Source organism: Manacus vitellinus, unplaced genomic scaffold (genome assembly GCF_001715985.3).
Source record: "Manacus vitellinus isolate BGI_N305 unplaced genomic scaffold, ASM171598v3 scaffold_19_pilon, whole genome shotgun sequence".
Lineage (NCBI taxonomy): Eukaryota > Metazoa > Chordata > Aves > Passeriformes > Pipridae > Manacus > Manacus vitellinus.
The window spans coordinates 8,331,562-8,356,318 of NW_021939395.1; the positions used below are offsets into that span (position 1 = coordinate 8,331,562).

The 24,757-nt window shown below is 39.0% G+C and overlaps 1 protein-coding gene across 7 annotated transcripts in view; it reads right to left on the minus strand.

Annotated features, from left to right (window-relative positions):
* GRIA3 (glutamate ionotropic receptor AMPA type subunit 3) overlaps positions 1-24,757 on the minus strand; it is a 147,544-nt gene that overhangs the window by 104,597 nt on the left and 18,190 nt on the right. For all 7 annotated transcript variants that reach the window (XR_003915703.1, XM_029959063.1, XM_029959064.1 and 4 more), the window contains exon 3: positions 7,218-7,457. Coding sequence is in view for 6 of the 7 variants with exons in the window: in XM_029959063.1 (XP_029814923.1) it covers positions 7,218-7,457 (240 nt within the window). In the remaining variant the exon portion in view is untranslated. The remainder of the gene's footprint in view (positions 1-7,217; positions 7,458-24,757) is intronic.

The window sequence follows — 24,757 nt, forward strand, 5'->3', positions numbered from 1 at the left end:
AGTTACTCCTCTTGTTGGAAAGCACTTCTGGCAGTAGTGTGTGTTCCAACAGCTTCAAAGGATGCTCAGGCATTTGGCCTGGGCATCTCAACACCAAACTGAACCCACTGTGTGCTTGTCAAGAGGCACAAAGCTGCAGTACAGCATACCCCATGAACTCTGTGCTGTTGGTTTTCAGCTGCATGTTAGTCTTGCCAGCATGCAAGTCTTGCCATCTCATGCTGGATGACTTTCAAAGTTGACTCACATTTCTTGTCCATAAGCTAGAAAAACAGTTTAAGTGATTACCAGGGGTAAGCTAAACAAATAGCAGCTAATGGGAAAGATCAGGAGAAAAAAGCTTAAGGCTCTCAGTCCACCTAAAAACCGGCCAACATCCATTCTCCCACACAGGGTCTCAATGTTTGTTTGGGCAAGGATCAGTGAAAGGGCTTTCTTCTGGATCTGTGTACCACAGAGACCAAGATAAAAGGAGTCTGTATGAGACTTCAGAGATTTCAGAGGAAATAAATGGAAAGTGATTATCAAAAGCTAGATTTAACTGTTCAGGCTCAGATTATTCCCAAACACATTTAGGCAGTAAAATTAAACAGTAAAGCAATCCTGGAATTTTTCAGTTAAGATCCTGGCGTATTTCCTGTGCAGAGCCTTGGTTCATACATTATACTGCTGAAAGCAACAAAACAATGCACCCTTAATAAGAATGTCAAGGTTTGCTTCTCTGTCAGGGTAAATTACTTATATTTCATACAAATATTGCTAAGCAGTATCTACAACTTTCAATTCTATATAAATACAAACTCTAGGCATTATAATATGGTCAAATCACTCATTCCCAAAAGCCTGATTGTGAAAGAAACAGATCATTTTCTTATTGCATGTAAGTGCATGAAATATGATTGTTCTTTAAATCTAAATAATGGATTTTCTATTGTAAGCATCCTTACACTGTGTGTGTTCTCTATTGTACCAGAGCATGAAAACCTGAACCTACACCATACATCCTTTCAAGAAAAGCCACGTAAAAGAAGCCACATTCTGTGGTCATGCTACAAGTTCTCTTTTGACCTAGAAGAAAATTTCTGGATGGCACATAATTTTTCAAATGTACAGATCTGTGACATGGAGGCTGAGCCTCAGCTCAGGAGGTTTTGCCAAGATTTTATTCCCTGCTGTGCATTTCCCACTATATAAAGAAGTGGGAAAGGAGAATGAGACAGCTCATCTACATAGCTACCTAAACGCTAACAATTGATACTGTCTGCATGTCATCCCCATGAACCTGGGCTGCTGTCCAAAACACTCCTGTACAGAGCCAAAAAAACTCAGAAGAATCAAGGTTTGCAGTAACTCTTCCCTGTTTTGTCACCTCTGGTGTTTTATAGGCTTCCAAACAAGCTTTGGATGTTCCATTATTCTTCACCACAGACTGATTTTTACAGAAGAAAATGTCAAGATTTTAAATCCTTTCATACTTCTGAAAGCATAAGCAAAATAGATTGCATCAACCTTTCAGGTGCAACTGAGAATTAAACAGGTATACAAACATACTAGCAAACAAGATATGTAATTTTAAAACGGACCAAGCCCATGTTTAATTCTGAGAAAAGCATAAGCCAGCATTAAATCCTTTTTTCTGTATGCAAGCAATTCAAAGCAGTTCTTCAGTTAGTGGAATAACCCCCCTGCTCTGAAAAATAAACATGTTAATGAACAGCTCAGCTATTGACTCTTTTGACATTTGACTGATCAGCAGGTGCTGAATTCAGGGTTTATTACTGCTGGTGTAGCTGCTTCCACTGGTTTCGTTTTCCCCCTTCATTGAAGAATGATCTTTATAAATAAAATAAAACTTCCTGACATGCAGAAATACAATACAGAGTTTAACAAATCAGCTATGTGGAAGGAGGAGTTCTTCTGCACCTCTCTGCTGATGGAAGGTGCTTATAAACAGGAGTCAGTCATTCTGTGTTGGGTTACATTTTCCATTGCTGTTTTCAGGAGAGACAGTCCACCAGAACACAACATTCTAAAATCCCTAGGAATCCATCAAGTACTAAAGCAGTCTTTTTAGATTCCATAAAAATTAATCTTACCCCACATGTTTTGCAGAAAAAAACGTTATGTTCTATATATGAGTAATTTTCAGTGCAACTCTTATTTCACCAAAAAAAAAAATCCATCAATTTAATTTTGTGGAAGCTATAATGAGCCTGGTTCTACATACTGCTTCTTTTATCAGCTCCAATCTCTCATTCTCCAGGGAAAGCAGTACAGAAGTGTCTTGTCCTTTGATAGCAATAGATAACTAACCTCATTTTGTAAAAGCAGAACTAAACAGAGTTATTCTTTGTCTTCAGCAGGAGCAGTGAATCAGATCTCATTGCCTTGTACTGAACCCCTTTTAAGGCAATTTGATGCCTTACACATGATCATTGAGAAGCTTCTATTTGTACCTTTCCCCCCCCTGCTCTTTACCTGTCATTTCTTTATGCAACAGGGGACCAGAATGTTTTGTGTCTAAAAGAAATAGGACTGGTTATATTTCCTGAGGCTGTATTTTCAGGCCTTCTGCATCCGTACCCATCCATTACGTTCAGGTCAAATTTTTGTCTTTCTGTAGCAGCAAGGATTAAAGATGTAATTGCTTTTAAAGTAGACATTTTCACCTCTCCTTAGCCACATAACCCGGGGCTTTAGATTAACACTTCTCTGCCTCAGCCTTCATCTAGCCAGTGTTAATCAACTAAAAAAATATATTAGCCAACCACCACCTTATTTATCAAAACTCCTTTTCCTTGATTGTAGGCCACACTAGATATGTACTGACAGGCTAAATCAAAACCAAATGACAGAAATACTTCAAATTTAGCTAGGTATTTGATACAGTGCCATAAAGACTGTGATCTCTCTGCACCTCTGCCTAGACTGACCTGCTACTGAGTTGGTAGGCATTAGACAAACCAAGACAGCACTTTCATGTCCTGTGAGGACTCCTATGATCCAAAGGAAGAACATGAAGACTTGATGCAAATCACAGAAATCACCTGGTGTGATTTTGTTTAAATGATCTACATGACAGATATCAGTGTCTTTCTGCACAGTAGGTATGACAAATCAAAGTGACTTAGGACAAAATGCCTGTTATACTGACAGATGGAAAGTGAACAATCTGTACGAAATTATGTTTCTCTGGCAAAAATAAACTGAAATGGAGCACCATGAAAATTTAAATAAACAAAAGCTTCAGTATTATAATTCCCCATACCATTTTTATAATTAAATGAGAAGTACTTCACACTTTCATGCAACAATCAGATGACTGTGAAAAACCACAAGTTCACCTCTCCAGACATTCACACCTGTGTTACTCCAGACCATTGACTTCAGTGGAACAATACCTGATTTAAAGTAAAGCAAGAAGAGAAACAGACCTGAAGAGTGCAAGTAAACCTGAGGTTTTTGATGAAACATAATTCTCAGCATGAGATGCAAAAGGTGACTTTCCTGACAAGTGCTACCCAAATTCTTAATAGCTTTCTGTATGTAACCTCATCTCATCTCATCCTGACATAATCTTAATTAGTCTTAGTTCTACTGCAGAGAAGCCTACTGAGGCAGTTAGCACCATATAATTAATCAGATACTTTGCACACATCACAGCAACCAACAGTGTCAACTTACTGATGTGAGTTAATACAAACAGAAATCAACCCTGCCTTTCCCTTTCACATGAACTAAACACATGAGGCATGGAATGAACACATGACTATTTCTTCTACACACTGTTTAAGTCCTTTCTTCCCTTAGCAGCCATTTCCTAATGCATCATTACTCTGCAAAGTACTTCTTCTGGTACTAGGAAAGAACATGGAATTTGGTATTTCTCTTAAATTTCTGTTTCTCCATAGAAGAATAAGTCCAGCAACTGAAATAAGCAATGATATGACATAATTCTTGCTGGTGAAAATCATGAATCTCACACTTTATTTTTTTTCTGTGTGCTTTAGAAGGTTTTAAGAAACTGAATTTTACACCTGCACATAAATACATATTTGAGAGCACAATCTGCAACATTCAGTCATCTCATAGCAACGGAAAATAAAATATTATTTTATACTTAAGAATATAAATATATATACAATGTACACACTAAATCACTGGATTAAAAGCTTCACCACCTATCTATGTAATTGTACATCTTAACTTTATTCTATTGTTTGAGATTTATCTTTTGTCTTCATTGCAGGAGCCAAACATGACAGTATTGTACCCAATGTCACCAAGGGGGAAACCATATGATTATATGATTTGATGGCAAAGAACAAAAAGACCACTGCTTAAAGGAAGCAATTTTATAAAGCTCCATTCTCCTAAGCTTAAACTGAAAGAGTTCATTATAACCACAGGGTTTATTCAGTTTTGTATGGCCTCTGTAATATGCTACAGTGCTTATTAATAGAAAATGCAATGTTTAATACATGGTAGTGTTTTGCTTCAGCAGAACACTGTAAAACTACTTGCAAGAACAATTTAGTGCATAACTAAACTCAACATAAGAAAGAACAGTGTAATATTTAGTGATTTCTCAGATTCTCAGCGAGATTATAATCTTTTTAGAAAGGCAGTATTTAAATGATAGTTTATTTCAGTAAACTGCTTAACACCTTCTCCTGACAGTGTTTGTGTCCCAAAGCAGTTAAGTATCCAAGACAGGAATTATTAAAAATTATTACAGCTCTAGTGTTTGCATTTCCAGTGGTATCTCAGCAAAGGAACATGTACAGTCTGTTCACTGCCTGACACAAGGAGTCATTCACCATTATTACTGTCCAAACTCTTGGGATGTTTTTTTGGTATTTGAAGGTCTACCACAAGAAATTAGGGAGCTTACTGGAATTGCCACATATTTCAGATGGTCTCATCCATGATTACCACTCCTCAAACAAAGAACTCTAATGTCCATTTCTCAGTACCTAATTGCCCTGCCTCTCCCTCCTATAGAAAACTTCTTAATTTGTTATAACACTGGAAGACTTATAACTGATAGGAGTGCTACCAAGTTTGTATTAACCAAATTAAAGCACCAGTAGCTAAAGACAATAAACTGTTCATTTTTGTTCCTCTTTTAGCAGATGGCAAGTATGTCACCAAACAGCAGAAAGGAGGATGTATGTATAGGGAGGACAGATAACATGTGGTAACTTTATCCCAAACAACTCAAAACCCATCACCAAGCTACCTATATGTACTGATGCCTCTTCTGTCCTAAAGACACAAGTGTCCTTTATCTTCTAGCCCTCAGCTTCATTTTATAATCCTACCTTCACCTTCACTGTCATCTAATTCAGATTTGTCACTGACACTTAGATCAGAATGTCAGGGCCTACGTGCATGTGAACCACTGTAGGTTCACAACATGATCTGGATTAGTAATTGTAAGATTATGAGTAGGATGTGAATAGGAAGACAACACAAGAGGCAGATGGCAAGAGAGGTAAAGTCAGATTCCTGGGGCTAATTCCACCAGCAAGAGCTGTGTTTTAACCTGTGATTAAAATCTTAGCATGAACAAGGCAAAATAATGCCTAGACACAACCTAAACTGTTCCAAAAGGGTTAGTCATCACAATAAGCTCATGATTAGACTCTACCTAAAGATTATACAAAATGAATTGCCAAAAACTGCAAGTTTGAGACTGCAAGTCCCCCCCTCATGACTCCCGTTACTATCTCAGTTAGTCTGATAGTCATGTCATCTAGACAAATTCTATAGAAACTCTTACTGTTTTGGATTATTTTTCCAGTCTGAAGAGCCAAATTTCTTATTAGGCATGATCTTGGACAATTGCTGAAACTCTTTCTAAAGCAAACTTTATTATCCTTAATCATGATAAGTTTCATCAGTCCTGGAATAAATGACATTTTACTTTATTACATGCTGTAAGTTTATCACATTTGGCCACATCAAACCTTTTTTACTCAGACAAATGGCTTACTCACAGGAGCTTTCATTTAAAAGTGGACTAAATTAGAAATATAGATGTATGGGTATTCTACAAGATTTAAGAAGTAATGGCATTTTTAGCTTCTCCATATTTCATACTTGATCTCATAGCTAGTGTTTTTCAGCTCTAGAAACATTTAACACCTCAAAATCACTCAGAAAATTCTGAACTCTTGACATTCACCTACAATCAGACTGAAAATTACTTTCTTTAAACATATGATATGCTCTTATTTGGGCGATGCTACTAATCTTCAGTGTGAAAAGCACAGCCACTGAAGACTTGATGCTTAACAATATGCAGTAGCCTAAGGGATTGGAATTTTGTCATGGGAGCCAGGAACAGAATCTAAGCTTCTTTGTCTCTATCCAGATCCCTTTGCTCTGAAGAGGGTCTTGGAACTGCAAATCATAAAACTGGTGCGAAGAGCATTGGCACATCTAGTTGATACAAAAAATGCTGCCCAGGTGAAATCTGTAACAGAGCAAATTCTGTATGCTCAGAGCAGGTGGCAACAGCTGCTCCACAGAAATATGCAAGATTCCTCACAGAAAATGGTTTCTGATGTCTAGATCTCTTTTTGACAGTATTTGCTACATTTTGTGCTTTTAGTATTTAATAATCGGTTTAAGTCTGGAAACATTGGTTTTAGTGTGTTTCCACTCAGTAAAACATAACTCTGGTCATTCTTGTCATGTATGTAAATTTGTCTCTGGATATCCATGTGACATATCTGGAGCATCTTTTCTCCAGTCGAGCCCTAAAGCATCTTATGCTCTCTATTCTTAGACTTTATTGATGCCTAGGCATCTCCAGAGAGTATCTGAGCATGGATTGTCTTTGTCCAGTGACAGCAGAAATGTGCATTTATGTAAAGTGGTGCAGGATTTGTAATGTCACACAGGGTGGAAGGTTTTGCCTAACAGCCAACTTCATAGTGTTGACTTTATTTTGCAAGGACTCAAAAACCCTGGTAAGTGCTGAGTCTGTGGTTCCATGGAAACCAGGTATGCCAATTGTTAACAATATCCTCCAGAAAATCTCTTAAAAAATGGTCATTAATATTAGGATGCCTTCTTTTCATTTAGTTTCTTCTTTCTAGGACCACATGCTACCCACATCAGAAGAAAACTGTGCTGCACATACTGGTTCTGGTAATACTTAAAGCAAGCTATGAAATATAAAAATCAGTTAAAATGATGGTGCTTACCCCGTTCTGTGTCATAGAGGTACACAAACTTTTCCCACTTATAATAAGTCAAGAGACTCAAGATGGCTCCTTTTAATGCTGGCCTCATCTGGATGACAAACTGCACATCTGCATCTGTTGGGAAGCTGGGTGTGATGAAGGATGTGTGAAGGGCTCCACAAAATGACGTCAGTGTGTTCATTGACATCTGGTCATAGAATCCAAAGATGGCATAAACTCCTCTGGAAAACTGTGAACAGACTAAGAAAGACAGACAAGGGTGTGAAAATCTGAAAAACACTGAATGCAATCAAACTTTCAAAGTATATTTGAGGTAAGGCTTCTAACCATTCCTGATATTATTCTGTATGATGCAGCAGATGGAACGAATTAACGAGATAATATATAATAATTTCAGTGTAGCAGTAAATTGTACTGACTTTATAACAATTAAACTGACCTGAACGCATTTTTGATTGTGACTTCTGCTATATTGTAATATTCCATCTCTCCATATTCTCTAAAAACAAACATGGGATTACACTGCCTATCTGTAAAATACCGTCCCTTGACAGCACCTGGAGATCTCTGTTAGCAGCTATGTAACAAATGTCAGGTCTGCCTAAAAGTCAAAACATTAAGGTGTAGTTTTCCAGACTGAGATTTCCTTGATTCAGATCAAAGACATCTGGATGTTTTATTCCCTTACAGTCCATAACTCTGAAATTTCTGTGTGGTCTTTTTCAATGAGAAATTATGGTGACTTCTTACTCAAGTGTTAAAACCTTTCAGAAGAATTTGGAAAGTCTGTGGCTTATTACATGACCTCACAAATAAGCAACACATCTTGTTGCTTCATGGGACAAGAGTTGGTATCCCTTAACTGGGAGGCTTTTAGTAATTAACCATTGTGCTGTCCTGAGGAACCCATCTTGTACCAGAAAATAATCCAAATGCAGACAAAAGCGTCTTTTTTCACACACTTCATTATTTCCCATCCTTTACAGAGATTGAACAATGGCCATTTTGGACAAAAATGAAAGTATTTCAATTTATAAGCATGGCCGACTTCATTGGAGTTGCAGGAAAAAAGATTTTCTTTGTTGTTCAGCTCTGTAGGAAAAGTGCAAACTTCTTGTGACCCTGCATTCTTTCCATGAAGGGATTCTGCATCAGACACAGTGAGGGAGCCTGATCTGTGAGGGGCTGGGGCTCTCACTCATAGCAAAGACTGTACAACTGCAATACACTGTGGCACAGCAGCACTTCTAATCAAACCATTTGTGGACTGAGAAGAGCAAGTCCTATTTGTAATGAAAATAAGTCTCCCAGAAAAATGTTCACTCAATTGTAACAATTTTGCTTGTCAAGAACTGGATTTAACAACAATTTCCAGCTAACCCCAATAAACACTTTTGCCAAAATGCTGCATATTTAACTTTGCAAAAAGCAAGGGCAAGTAATTACCAGTAAGGAAGACCTGACTTCTACACACACATATACAGCATGGTTACTTCTGAGAGCACCATCATGAAACACCTCCCACCACAAAGGCTACCAATTAGAATCACTAAAGACTGCTAAAGTAATCTTAAACAGGATTTTCCACAATATCAGCTCATTGACACAGCATCATGGATAACACCTCAAATCGGCAGTCAGGTGTGAAAATTTGATTTTCTTCCTGGAGGTCCAGATGTAAAAATAAAAATGCTATTAAGGAATTTCTTTAAGTGTTTAAGATACTGTAAGAGGACATGACCAGCTCTGGATACCAGCAGCAAATTACAGCTGGTGCAGACATAAAAGAGACATTCATGAGACACAGAAAGGAAATCAGAAGTGGTGATTTCTGAAATAAAAGTTTGCAGAAGTTCTTCACCACAGTAAAAAAAAGATATAAAAGAAGCTATAATACAGTAAGAATTTATTCCCAGAGGGATGACTGAGGAATTAAATACACTGTTTAAAAAGGCATTTTGTTAAACTGTATACCAGCAGGATATAAAGTTGAAAAGCTTCCATAAAAAATATCTGCTGAAGTAACAAATAAAAAGCATTAACTCACAGGTGGAAAAAGGAAAAAATAAAGATTACATTAGAAAGTCTGGCAGTCTCCAAATCATTTCAATGGTCTGTAAACCCTCTAATTCCACGTGAATAATCAATAGAGTGGGACTAGTGCAGCTCAGTGTCCTCACATACACTGAGCCTGTACCTCACAGATCAGGCTTCTTTTACATATTTATTAATGGCCTAGTTTACTAGTTTTTATGCAGATTCTGTACTGCAGAAAAAAGCAAGTATTCCAGGAAACATCCCTTCTTGCAATGCAAACAAAACATATTCTCAAAGGTCTCCCAATCCTAAAAACCCAGAGTATTTCAAACAATCCCGGGTTCACCCATTCTTTCTTATCAGGTATGAGGTATAAGACTCAGGAATACTTTTGAACTGTGACTCATCTGAAATCGCTCAGCTTTGTAGGGACACTGCATCTGAAAAAAGTCACAAGGGAGCCCCAAAAGCCCAGCATGTTATCCAAGCTTGGGATTTTAATGGAGAATACAGATCAGCTCTTATTAGGACTGCTAGTTCCTACATCCCATACAGTCAGTAGAGAAGAGGTGCAGCACTAAAGGGAACTGACTGGCTGGCTCCAGTGGGACAGTTCCTCTCCCCTGTTCCTCTGCCCTGTGCTGGGAACCAGCTGCAAAGTGGTCAGCTTTGTGCTCTTTCTTGTTCTTAGACGAGCACCAAGGCACTGCAGCCTTGAGTTTGAAAATGGTTCAAGGTCTTCATCCTTTGGACATAATTCTGTCTTTCATGGCTATTTTAAAACACTGAATTAAAATGCATTTTCATAGCAGATTGTGCTCACTTATGCAAAGAGCCCACTCTTAATTTGTGAGTAATCTGAGGAAAAAACCAAACAGAGTCTGTGGACAACCTGACCATAAGCAGGACCTTCTCCATGTAACACCTTGTAGCCACCATGGAGCTGCTGCTTGCATGGAGGCAAGAGCTGCTGATTTGGCCTTTCAGGTATTTGCAACTGTTTTTCCTGAAAATTCTGGATGATCACCAACAATATCTTCTAACAAATGCAAGGCCCTGTCCAGTTGTATTTCCCCTGATTCAGGTTTGTATTCACTGCAGATTTTAAAGATTTAACCCTTTAACAGACTCTCTGTCTTCTGTTAGTAGTTTATTCTTCGTGACTATCCTGCATGCACCGTAGCGTGACAATTTTATTTTACTGACCTGTTTAAAAGGTAAATACACTTTTGTTTTTATAAGGAAAAGCTAAAAGGCCAATTATCTTGGTCCTCTGTGTTTATTTGCATTTTTGAACTCACAGTCTTATCTTTTGTATAGTTTGTGACCTAATCTCCTATATTATCAAAAGAACTAATTGAATATCCATGAACTCGCAGCCATATTGCTATTTGTTTTTCAAAAAACAAGCATATAATTACATTAATTTTAATTACATTATTATTCTAACATCACTGGGTCAGAAGGAAAATTTTAAAAATGGTAACTAAACCTCAGCTTTAATCTCTTTTTACAAAGTACTTTCTATTGACAATCACACCTATCCTCATGTTTGAGTAAGAATTTTGGTATTTTTCCTTAATTAATCACAGCTGATTTATGTTTATTTTTCCCTATTTGAAAAATGCAGATGGTAAAACACATACTTTGGCTGTTAAAGAAATGATTTGGACACATCCTGATGCAAACTCATTCCTCAAGAAAAAAAAAACACAATTTTTTTTGCTGAGCTATGCCTGTATGAAACTGCTGTTAATTAATTATGGTGATGTACATCTCTTTCCAAAGCAAGCACATATGCAAGTTGCTTTATAACTTGATCTGAATAAGTTTCAACCTCCACAAACAAGGGAGAGAGGCCCTGAGCAGCAGTTCTCCAACAGGAGATCATGATAAGCCATTATTTTGGCATTAGGTGTAAGTCTAATAAATAGGTGAGTATTTATTAATGCTGACTTAACACTGGGCTTGTTCTCATAGTACGTGAGCTGCCACACGCCATCGTGTTCAGGAGAGGAAGGGATGATATGATAGAAGCCTGTGAATTCTCAAGCATGTCAAGAGAAGACAAGAAACTTTCAGGTCATGACAGACTGGTGTTTCCTGCCAAGGAAGGAAAATGCTCAGAGCCAAAGTGATCACAGTGGTAAGCAGAATTTACTTTCAAATAAAAAACCAAACCAAACCCAAGCAAACAATATCCCACTTAAGCCACATAAATAAATCTCGGTTTCTGTACTGAAAGCAGCTGAGCTATCCTAAGTGTCAGTGTAACCCAATGAACCCAGACTTCTGTTTTACTTGCAGTTCCATCCTCCCTCCAGACAAGTCAGGCCCACCACTGAAACATGCTAAGATTAACAGGTAAGATTCTTTTCACTCAGACCCCCGGAAGGCCATGGGCCAGAACCTCAAAAGATGCCCCATTTCACACAAGTTCTTCTTAGATGTTTTGTGTCTTTTTAAAATTTATTTTTGCTATCTAATGGTGTTTAGTTTTTCTATCTTCTAGTGACTGTGAGTATTCCTGACACTGCAAGGTTGTACAGGCTCTGACATCTCTACTGTCTATTGCCTGGAAGCTAAAGTCAAAACTTCTGACCCCTTTTTTTTTTTTTTTTACTTCCAGTCTTACTACAAACAACTGAAGCGTTACTAGGAACATTTACAAGCAGTTTTGGATTTTGCTTGTTTAGAGAGAAGACACAAAAAGCCAACAAAAGGGATATGTTAATGGTGGATCTTAATACACCATTTCCACTGGATGATATCATTAGTGACTGAACTGTAAGTGTCAGCAGGACCCTCCACTTCCACACGGGATCCAAGAGCTCAGCAGTTTTGGAGTCAGGGGTTGGAGGTTACAATACTATTCCTTCTTCATTACTCTTTTTATGGACCAGTAATTTCCCCTTTGTCCATATCAATTTCTTATATAGTAGATCTGACAAAATCAACCTGTGTCAAAGGGACACTGCTCCAGTGATACACCTACAGCTCTCTGGGAGGAAAGGCACTGCTGGAGCTCCATCACCACGGACACTACTGCGTGCTGCTCATACCAGTTTGTGGGTTTGTGTTCTGTGTTTCCCTCAGCTGTGAAATAATTTTATTCCCTCCACTTTCTTCTGCCAATTGTCTTGGACTCCACACAATTCTCACTGCCAGCTTCTGCCAACAGACTAATGGGACTACTTTACAATGGAATAACGTGCAACATATCTCAGAGCAGTTGCCATTTCCTATCTAAGGCTCCACCCGATGCCTTCATTGCTGTAATAATGCAAGGGTGGTCATGAACATCACTTCTTACAGTCAACCTACAGTCTTGCACTTAGAGAGGTGGACAGTGCCTCTACTGCTTTCTTCCACTTTCACACTGAATGAAAAGGGGCACTCTCCCTACCTTGAGCCCTGAGGAGATCAGCACAGCAGTGCCCCCAAATGCAGAATGAGATACTTTCAGGGGGCTCCAGGCAATCAGACTTGAGAGCTTCCTTTAAATACAAACTCATCATATTAAAAATTTAAAATCAGGTGAACCGCATTTACCTATAGCCAATAAAACCATCTTTTACATTTTAAATAAGACATTGAGTTCTGACGTGAAGAAAATATTCCACTGTATTGTTTGAAATTTAGGTCAGAAAAGACAGATTTCTGAAAAAAGCTATTTCTGGAATAGTTAACAGTGAATATTCTTGGGGGCAGAAGGGAACCAAAGAAGTTACAACTTGGAATTGGATACAAATCTTCCTGAGGCATTGGCTGTAACATCACATCTCTTCCTACCTAGAAATGGATATGCACTCACAAACACAAAAAATACACTCAAAACAAAAGAAAAAAGTCCCAACCCAAAACCTCACAGTGGAACACAAAACAAAATCATGATTTACCCTTGTTACTTCATTTATGGCATCAGTTTTCTCAATGATATAACTGCAGTGCTTTATCTAGTTCTTTTTATAAAGAACTAAGCTTGCTTGCTTCATTCTATCTAATGCCTTCTTCAAACATACACAGTTCCTTCAGTTTGCATTTCTTTTTAGGAGAGCAAATAAAATAAAACCAGCACATTCAGGCACCAGGAGGGGGATATTATTAAATTGCAAATGAAAGGTATGAGGATTAATCCATTCATATTTTACAAACCATTTACTGGAAAGCAATTCAAAACACATGTTCAGATTCAAGCATCCCCAAACACTCCCTGGTCAAGATCCTGTTCAAGATTACTTTGGTCACCCTATCACAACTCCATTACACACTATTAAAGCAGTCTTTATTTCTTATCTGCTCTTTAGGATGACTTTGGAACACCAATCCCAATTACAGTTCCTCCGTGCTGAGTGCTGTACAAATACATCACCACAGCCCTGGTTTCCTTCATGTGCCCAATTATTTATGACATACTTGACTCATTAAACTTTACACATTTTGGCTTTTATATTTACTACCATGGTCAAATAAAACCCTAACAATGTACATGAATTTGCTGTGTGCTGGATCTTCTTTTCACACTGAAACATTTGTGTGAATTTTATGAGGGTATGAAAAATGCCAGCTTGCAACAATAAAAATAGGCCACTTTAGGCTGTAACAGCGTGGTGGGAACACCAGCAGCACCAAGTCTCACCCGTGCCATGATACCAAGAGGGGCCTGCTGAGACCTGCAATGGCTGCTCGTGAGAAAGAAGTGCAGCTCTGAAGTCAGATCCTTTTGGACAGAAAGGCTGACAAAAGAAAGCTGCAGTTTCAGAAAGCTCTCAGTGAAAGGCAGCTGATGTTCACTCAGGTCTGAGGTATTTGTCCACTAGTGTACCTTTAGTCAGGTAAAGGTGAACCCAAACTGCCAACTTGATACATATGCAAGTGAAAGCTTTGATATTTAAAAAAATAGCTAATATATTTGAAATGTCAGTAAAACGGACATTCTTAAGCACCAAACTGTAAGACAGACAGAAAGATGGGCTGAACACAACCTTGATTGTCCTGGGAAAGCTGTGCTTAACTTTCTGGAAGCTGTTCTAGTCTGAGAGTACTGCAGGTAGCCTGAGTAGCTTGGAACAGGCTCTGCTACCTGTGTTGCTATTTTCTACTCACTGTTTAGTTCCCAAGCTACTTCCAAACCTAAAATGCTGTAGAATCTTAGCTACCTCTGCTTTCAGACTACTAGCCACAAAGCTAAAAAAAAATAATTAATTTTTTTTAACCTTGTTAAAACTTAAGCACAAGATGAGTCTCTTGTCCCTCAAACCTACCAAATTATAATGTATGTTTTTCATTAAAAAAAGAAAAATCACTTGCCATTCAGAATCTCTGTATTTATGACACATTTCTGATGGTAGCAGAAATCCAGGAGTCATTCCACCCAGTTTCCAGGAAAAGTATCAGCCTATCAGAATGTCCAAATTATAAAATTGTTTACCTGGCATCCTTATTACACACCGATTTTTAAAAAAATACCATGGATTCTGAGTACTAAGAGCATTCCTTTTGAAAAGCTATGAGTCAGATTATCATGATTCATTTTGAAGTATAATCCATTGGAGTTTGAAAGAAGTAAAACAGGGGTTTGAAGCTTAAAATGAATTAAAGGTGGGAGGAGATATATATGTGCCATACAGATCAACTGATTTTTCTGAAGGATGATTTAAAAAACATGTTAGGTACTTAAGGACTACACTTAAGTACGTGCTGATCAGAGTACTGCATTATCTTGCTTGTGTCTTTAGAAGATGGAGTTCAAGCTTTCAGACCAGGCCCCACAAATTATAACCTAGTTGTCTGTTCTTAAACCCATCCTGACAATTCATGGTCTTCTACTCTTAACAGAGCACTTTCCATCCTTATCCCACCAGTCCCATGAGCTGCTCACAAGAAAGCATTCCTTTTAGTTTTAAGGGAAAGACATTAAATACATACCACACAATTTTAAACAAAAAGCTTTTAGAAAGAAGACTTTGTAACGCTGTTGCAGGACTCAGATTTGTACTGTTTGTGACCTCTTCTGCTTTCTGCCTATGCTGGTCCTGACACTAAAGCAGAATTTGGAGGAGAAGCAGCAAGAGGTTTCTCTTTGTAGACAGTTAAACTCACTGCTGGAGAAAAATGGAAAGGCATCGGTATCTTCCTTTTATCCCCTGATGAAAAGATGTTTCTGCTCAGTTACTCCAGCATGATCAATGCCTTGCCAACAGCAGCAGTACGTGCAATGCCAACACTCTCCTCCTGTTTGCAGCTCCACCATCCTGGATGCTTAATATTTATGCCATGGGCCTCCCTCAAGTTTAGAGAGTGTCAGAGACTTAACACGTGGATGTAAAGCAGTTCCTTGAGCTTTGCCCTTTGAGAAAAGACTTAGCCTGTCCTATACACACAACCACATACTCCTTTCTCCAGGAAGCATGGAAGATGAGCTAACACCTGTGTGAGGGAACCAGAGGAGCTGGCAAAGTTTTTCCCATGAGAGTCTAAATATATTCACAGCAAACAAAGATCATTTGCGTCCTTCACATCTGATACTCCAATTCCTGTTTCGTGACTAATCTCTGCAGAAACATGGACAGTGTGCATGCAACACAAATATGTAACGCTCACTCGAGTGAAATAACTTGTTTCCATCTGCTGCACCATTTGAAATGCTTTTAATTTTAATCTCGTATGTTATGCCAGCATGCTGTGATCACTTTGGATGGTAACTGTATCTCTTATTTTCTGAAGCAATTTTTCTAAAAATGTTGGTCAGAGGAAAATATGAAAAACCCTGTTCTTTCAAAAATTACTCAGTTATAGCACACCAGAAAATTTAGCAGCCATTTATTTACAGGCAGCCAATATACTACTAATATGCATATCCAATATACTCTACTAATATGCATATTCTAATAAACACAGTAACATTTAATAGTTTAATATAAAATCATGAATGTTTCTGTAACTTTATTCAAAGTAATGAGAGTCCCAAAACTCATTAAGTACTATGTCTTGGAACAAAAAGACATGTTCAAAAACATGTTTTTAATATGAACATGACAAGACGTGGTAGACCAGGGAGTACCCAAGCTGCCATTGTTACCATCTTCAGAGATGATTTATCTTACACATCTCATCAATACTTCAAACAACAGGCTAAGAGAAAGAAAGAGCTTTGTGGTATGAAGTAAAAAATAAATCACACCCAGCAGAAAAGGGCAGCATTTTGCAGTTGAGGATGTTAGGCAAAATGTAGGGTTGAATCAAAGCACAGCAGTTGAAGGCAATGCTGTGCCTCAGAGCTGTGGATCAGCAGCAGCTCTCTCCAGCATTCCAGTTCTCTGAAGGGATTTCTTGTATCACTGGAACACCTCAGTATGGAAAAAGTAAAAAGGCAGAGGCGTATTATTAAATGTATGCTTGTTCAGCAGATCCTTCCCTAAGTGATTTCAGAAGTTGACTTCATTCTGGGCCACTGTGGTGAAAGGCAATAAATCAAAACAAGGCTCTGGCAGCATGATGAAAGATGAGCTGAGTCTGCTGAGGTGGTGCCATTTATAGGCCTGTGGGGATATATTACAGAGGATGAGATAGAAGAGGCAAAACGGCCAACACACCTGAAGCACTGAACGGGGTAAAATTCACCAGGAGGTGAAGGCCACAACTAAGGTTGTCCAAGGAGAAAGGGGGTGCAAATGCCAAAACAGCAGCTGTGCAAGCAGCCTCCAGCTCTGGAGGGTTTCCAGTTGGCTCTATGAATGCAGAGCATGGTGCTGGCTGACAGACAGCCCAGTTTACCCAAAGCAACAGTCCCTAACACTTTGCTGGAAGCTCGGCAATAGTATTCCAGCAAGCACTGCAAGAACATCTCGGACCGGTGGACTGGATTTCACACTTCTGTATCTCTTTCCCCAGTTTACTCAAGGTTCATCGGGCTGTGCAATTCTCACCCAGTCCTCGTGTCCCACTGCTGTCAGCTTAACAGTCTGAGAGGCTTCAGACTAGTTAACACAGAACAGGAAACAGAATGGCTGTTAAAGCTGCCTTCAGCAGCCAGGGAAATTATCTGAAGATGTTCCTTAGGCGTCCAATAAAGCACCCACAATGTCACTGGAGAAGTTCACATGGAATTCAGCAAGAGCTGGACTAGAACTGAGAGACCTATTGAGTACACTGAACGAGCAAACTACAGAAATGCAAAATTGAAATCCCCACTGCCCTTACAAAAGCATCCCTCATCTATTTTTATTCTCACTATAATTTCTATCTGCCTTACAGTCCATAGAGTCCTTCTTGCTACCAGCCTCCTGGACCTTCACAATCACATCTGACAGTAATTCACAGACCAGTACCCTCAGCTAAGCCAGTGTCTTATTTGCAGGGAACAACAAGAATATTATTCTTTATAAATTATGCATAATCACTATTTATCAAGCTGGGTTAATTGGCACATAACAAAAGAGCTGTCTGGTGCACAGCTGAATAATGTGGAAGCCAAAATTGATGGAAATGGTACAGCAAAAGCCTGATTGTGAAAGTCACATTGCTACATGTTAATTCTTAACTGATTGCTGCTCTTTCAAAGGAGGAGGGTGCAGCCAAGAGAGATAGACCAAGTCTGAAATTATTTGTTAATCTCAGAGGGTTTGGACAGATTGTCACAGCTTTAAATACTGGTTCAAAGTCTGCTCTCAGCCAGCTGCATAGTGAGATGTTAACCTGGTGCAAACGCATTTTCTGTGCTCCATGAGACACTGCTACATTTGTGACCAGAGAACAATCTCATTAATCATCAGCAACAGCATGAGACTGTGGTCTGCAGGGGTATGTGTGATGGTGACAGGGAAGTGGGACTCTTCCCACATCTTCACTTGACAGAGAAGAGCTAAAGGTCTCATACCAAAGCCAGACTAGTAACCCTTTGGTTCTACTCAAGAGGTCCTGGAAGTCCTCATCAGAAACCTGGTGTGCCATGAGACAGTGGCAGAGTGGGGCAGCACTTGACTTTCTCTAGAACTACACACACCTGAAGAACCACAGTTTAGACAACTTTATTCCACATGCACAGAATTGTGTCACTGACGCCAGCAAGGCTTTACTAAAGGTCCTAGATCCCAAAGCTGCATGCACAAATGTAAGAACATGCTTAGGTGTTTTGATGAACAGACACAGACTGAAGACTGTGATCAAGGCACTGAATCAGAGCTGATGGTTAAATTACTGTGATGCTCACTCTGGAAGGAGGTCCCCCTTCATGATGCATTACAGTCTAGCTGGATTAGGGGCACTCAGATGATTTAGTCTGATTTCCACCACTACACCTCCACACTTCTCTAGTATCTTCCCTACTAATACTTACTAAAGTCTATCCTAGCAGTAGAACACCTGCAAATCAATGACTTCAAATATCAGCCCTTTCTTCCCTCTCTCTCTCACATTTGCTAGGACAGTCACCAGAACATGAGAACTTTCCCATAATTTTCATTCCTATGAGTTAGAAGCTCTTGTATTCACAAACACCATTAAGGCCAGAGAATCCTGCTGTGATCTTACCATGTTTGTGTTCTCATCAGCATAAATACAAATGGAGAACCACAGATATTTTTAAAAAAATTTCGATTAGGTTATCACCATTACAGCTCCTCTCTATCGGAAACATGGTTAGCAAACATTAGCTTTCCTCTGAAAAGATTCTGACATTTACCAAAGTTACCAAGTTACACAGATTGCTCACACCACAGCTCATCATCAGAGGGTTATAGCCCATGCTTTGCATCCATATCCTCCTATCCAAGAGGATCCTAAGATTGAATTCTTGGTGCCCCTTGAGAAGTATAAAGTGACTCATGAAAGAGCTTTATGTGCCAAAGCATCTTCATTGTCCTCTTTGGTTTTGGGGTTTTTTCAAGATCTTTACTGCAAACATATTCTGATGTCTCTGGCAGTTTTTTTGACCGAAAAAGTAGAATTTGATAGATAAGATAGTGTGTGCTGCATATCAAATATTCACAAAGGTTAATATCAGTGATGGTATGAATTTCTGTTGTTTCATATGTACAGTTAACCAGTGTGCTCACTGTCAACTTCTTAATTTTTTTACATTATAAGTTTCTGGTACATGATTTGATTTGTTTCAGACATGGGCCTGTTTTAATGTACTGGGGGTTTTGCACGTAAATAAATACATACTTAAATAAATTGGTTGCTATTGAATAAATCCTTTTTCAACCTACTCTTTAATTATCTGTCTCAGGGCCTACTTTCCAAGTGATTCCTTAGCCTCTTGGTTCATTGATGTGCTCCATCTCCAGAGATGTATTAGCACCTTACATCCAAATGCCTCTGTAATAGCAGCATTTATTAGAAGTATCAAAAAAACTCTCCTCTCTGGCTTTGCACAAGAATGACTAAATCTGCTAACAACTTGCACCAACAAATTCCAAGCATCCTCCAAAAACACTGTGTAAACTTAGAAGGGAAGAGGAAAATTGAGGTGGGGGGAAGTTCAAAACAACAAATTTGCTGCAACAGTATCCAAGCCTTTTCTGGTTTGGGAACAAAAATTCTAATCCTTATGGCAGAAAATAGGCTTGAATTTCTAAGGAGTAATGCACTGTGGATCCTTCCCTCAGTAAGTCACTTCAGTAAACCTTCCAGAGTTCTTAATCACCCTTTGCCATACCATAAGGAATCAGTCAATTTAGAGGGGATTGTTCAGCCAAAGAATAAGCAGATGAGTCTCACCAGTGTCTCAAACACAACTGTGCAACACCCAAATTAGTGCAGAGTTGGGGGAAATGGCCTTAAAACAGCCGTGTGTATCTCCATGACAGCAGTCCTGCCATCCAACCCACCAGCCCCAAACAGCCCAACTGCAGCAGTCTGGATGACAGACGGCAATACATTTCTTTGCCTTAAGGAAATTTCTCACAGGGCTGTACCGTTCCTCAAGCTCTGCAGTGAGCTGCAGGATGAGCTCTTTCCAGCAGACCATCATCACCCTGAAGGCCTGTCCCCATTCCTGCTTGTCCCTTGTTTGCAGCACCACCTGTTCGGGGAGGTCAACCACGGAACAAAACTGCACCAAGGACAGGAAGAATCTTACTGAGAGATGACAAACTGGAGAGAGTTCTGGATGACATGACTGGGCTCTGTAGGCAGGGAAGCTCTTATTCACAGGAGGCACAGACATAACTATGGGAGGAACCATTACATGAACTCAATGAACTCGATTAATTTTTCATCGACCTTTCAAAAAAGCTTTTAAAAAAATCAGCTCACTATGCACAACAGAATAGGAACTGATAGGTGACTACAGTTAGAGACTGTAAATAATGTCTAATTTAAATGTACCCATGTCACAGAATCACAGAATATGCTGAGTTGGAAGGGACCCAAAAGGATCATCAAGTCCAACCCTTAGCCCTGCACAGGACCATCCCCAAGAGTCACACCATGTGCCTGAGAGGATCATCCAAACACTTCTTGAGCTCTGTCAGGCTTGGTGCTGTGACCACTGCCCTGGGGAGCCTGTTCGGTGCCCAAGCACCCCCTGGGTGAAGAACCTTTTTCTAATATCCAACCAAAACACCCCCTGAGACAACTTCAGGCCATGCCCTCGGGTCCTGTCACTGGTCACCACAGAGAAAAGATCAGTGCTTGCCCTTCCTCTTCCTCTCACAAGGAAGCTGGAGACTGCAATGAGGTCTCCCCTCAGTCTCCTTCAGGCTGAACAGACCAAGCGCCCTCAGTCACTTCGCACATGGTTTCCCCTCAGGGCCCTTCACCATCTTTGCTGCCCTTCTTTGGACGCTCTCAAAGAGCTTAATATCTTTCTTACATTGTGTCATCCAAAACTGCCACAATATTCAAGGTGAGGCTTCACCAGTGCAGAGCAGAGTGGGACAATCACCTCCCTCAACCGGTTGATCTGCTCACCAAAAAAACCCCACAAACCTTCTTAAATTATTTCTGTATTACTAATTTTTTATAAAGTAACTCACAGCATCTTCCAGGTTTTATAGATTAATGATACTGAATTTTAGCTTGCAACTTGCAGTGCCAATTTCAGAGTAAATTTAAAATAAATATTTTTCTCTTGCTAGAACCAGTGTAACAGTCATCAAGAGAAGTATTCACATCATTCAGCAAAAAAGCAGCACACCACAAACTCAGGTTCCAAACCACGAAAACTCTGCTTCTCTGCACCACAAACATCCTTATGTATTTCTACACTGCCTGTTAAGACAACAAAAAGGAGTATGATAATGTGTATTTGTTTAAACTGATATGGGTACAGAGCTAATGTCAGCCTACTGTTACTGAACTTTGCTAGTCTGATTTTCAAATAGACTCCCTGACAGGGTCAAGCTTTTCAAAGCAACCCATCAACAGATTATTTTAGGACTTTGAATTCTGTAGGTCTTGAATAGATTTATTTGGTGAATTCAGGTAGTAAAGCTTTTCAGATAGATTAATAGACTAAGTGAAGTGTCTTTCTAGACTATAATAGGAGGCTTAAGAGACCTCATTTTCTAAGAAATGTCAGCTATAGGCACAGAAGACTTCTTTGTACTCTGATTTTCTCCATGTATTTTCCATTTACGTGAGCCAGTCCAAGCCCTCCTTCCCACTGGCAATGTTATCAGAGAGACAATACCTTTCTATAACAAAAATAGCACAGAAACTTGCATAAGAAAAATGAATTTGATAACAGTAGAATGAGTTTCTCATAATAATTTAATAAATTGAAGACATGAAGATTTAAATCCTCCAGAAGAGCTGCATAAAAGGGACTGATGAATTCATCAGCTCTTCCAAGCTTCCCCAAGAAGCCCAGACAATATTTCTTACCTCCTGTTCTACAGAGATCACCTATAAAAGAAAAACAGGCATTCAAGTCCCTCTATTATGCTCTTCTTTGCCTCTGGGGCTAAACTCACTGTTGAATCTGCTGTAAGTAAATGTGAAACATTTAAAAATATTCCAATTTGTTTCTAATCTTTTTCATTATACTAATACACTTGTAACACCCTTTCTGGTTCGGAGCACGGTTCTGAACACTGAAGTTGCTATTTGAGCATAGAGCAAGCTACTGACCTTTATAGTTTTCCGTTAAGCCAACAAAAGTCTGCAAAAACATGCCAGAAATGCAAACACAGTAAGGCTGTCACCAGCTTTAGTTAAGCACTGACAGTCCAATATTTCAAGAAGTCCTGACACCTACAGAAACCACATCAAACAAACCAAATGATGAATTCCATCGGCTGAAAATTCCCAGATTATTTTGCAACCATCAACATAATTCAAAAACATCTCTCTCTGGCTATCAATTTTTTGTCACATTGGTGTTATGAGTAAGGACAGCAGGAAATAATTTTACACTGAGTATATGCAATCCATAAATTAACACTGCCTCTTTAAGCACAGAACCTTCAGGATTTTATTATGTTTTAATCTATATTCAATAGAAATTTTTCATCCCATCAAAATCATTGGGTTATACAAGGATTCAGATGGTGGCCAGCTAATAGGAGCCTCCTCTTTACTCTGAATCTGTCCTCTTATTTTGTTGAGGGACTACAGGAACATGAAGAGAGATTGACAGAAACAGGATAACAGTAGTCATGAATATATGGCTATGCACTACATATTAGTTCCAAAAGAAGCAAGAATGATTTTATTTCTGCTCTTCATAAAAAAACCTTCCCTTCCATAAAATCTACCCATGATACAGTAGTTGAAAATCTTTCAAAGCAGTACCAGCACAGTCACCAAGGTTGTGGCCTAGAAGGGAATATTTTCAAGCCATTTCACATCCTAGAAAGAAATGCAATTTAACTCTCTTGGCTCTGGATCCTTTTCTAAGCTGTGGCTTCCCTTCACTTATTTGGTCCTATTTTTCCTCCCTCCCAGCCCCCTAAACCATTCTCAAATAAACAATATCCTGCTATCACACAATTAACTTTGAATAAAAACACAAGAGGGAGAGTATTACCAAGGAATAAAGATAAACCACTGAACTGCCACAATGAAAATATTTTCTTTTACCAAAAGGACGGTTCAAAGAAATGTAAATAAGTTCAGTATCTAGGATTTTCATGACTTCAGCTAAGCAGAATAAATGTGCTGGGTCAACCAATAAGTGAAACGAATCACGTTCTCCAGAGCTGTGCTCTCCTGACAAGCCGCATTCTCCGGCCTCCTTCTAAAATCGTTGGATCCACAGAGTCCATTCAAACTTCCCAAATGAGGCAGCGAATCCAAAGCACAGTCAGCTAATTAGAGTCAACAACGTGGGAAATGCAAGATAATTATATTCTTTTCCTAAAAGATTTAGTTCTGAATATCAGTTTTGGGAGGCCGGGGGGGAGCAAGTGAGAAATTAATCTCACGCTGGAAAACTTAACTCGCCTTTGTGAGACTCTCATAAGGAATGAAGTAATAATACTGTGTCACTTATTAAGGAACATTACTGATTACAGTAATATTACACAGAGTTGCTGTTGTACACATAATTTTAAAATCTTTGTCCTTGATATAAGCAGAGGTTGTCTGCACAAACAGAAGATGTGTATTTAATCCATGATGCAATTGTACTGAAAAAGAATAAAACCAAGCTTGAATGGAAAGAAAAATATAAATAAAAATCAAGGTTTTTTATAAATAAGGATAATCAACCATGAGAGGCAGGGTTCTTCCTCTAAAACAATGTAATCAGGGTTTCTGTGTTTAAAAAGTGTAATTGTTGCCCAAGACTAAGAAAAGCTACCCAAATGGATGACTGTGGAAAGACTGTTCAGGTGAAGAACTTGGGCTTGTGATTAACTAGATCTGGAAAATAACCACTTATTTAAGCTAAGAAAGCCCACATGTTCTCTTTCTCCTGAAAGACAAAAAATCTACCCAAAAGCAGACATTTGAGTGACATCTAATGGAAGATCATGATGGAGACTACAGACACTGGCTCTTGCAATGGATATTGCTACTAACAAGGAACAAAGCAGGGGCCTGAACTAGAATATCCAACCAGCATTTTATACAGCTGAGCAGACTGTTGAAAGGCAAGTTTGGGCATCTGAGTGTCCAATTTCAACACCTGAATTCTCCAACAAGGTGTTAATGCCCTTATGGGCATTAATTCTCTCCAGAGAATACTGGAGAATATCATACAGAAAGTCTTTCAGCTACAAGCCACATACAAGCATCCTCTCAAACGACAATATCGTCCTTACTTATTCCCTCCTCTGCCATTCTTTTCTTAAGAATCTGGATAACCATCACATGTAATCTTTATTATCACAATTGATCTTGTATGTTCAAAAGACAAGCAGGACAGAAGCAGTCATACTGCAGCTCCACAGAAGAATGAGAAAATACCACTTAGGGAAGGACACCTTTCCTTAGGATTCCCGGGAGATTTTCCTCTTTACTCTGAAATGAACTGTAGAAAACGCCACAGTTGTCCATAGTTATACATTAAAAAAAAAAAAAAAGAAAAAAGAGAGATTCATCACTGTACTCAA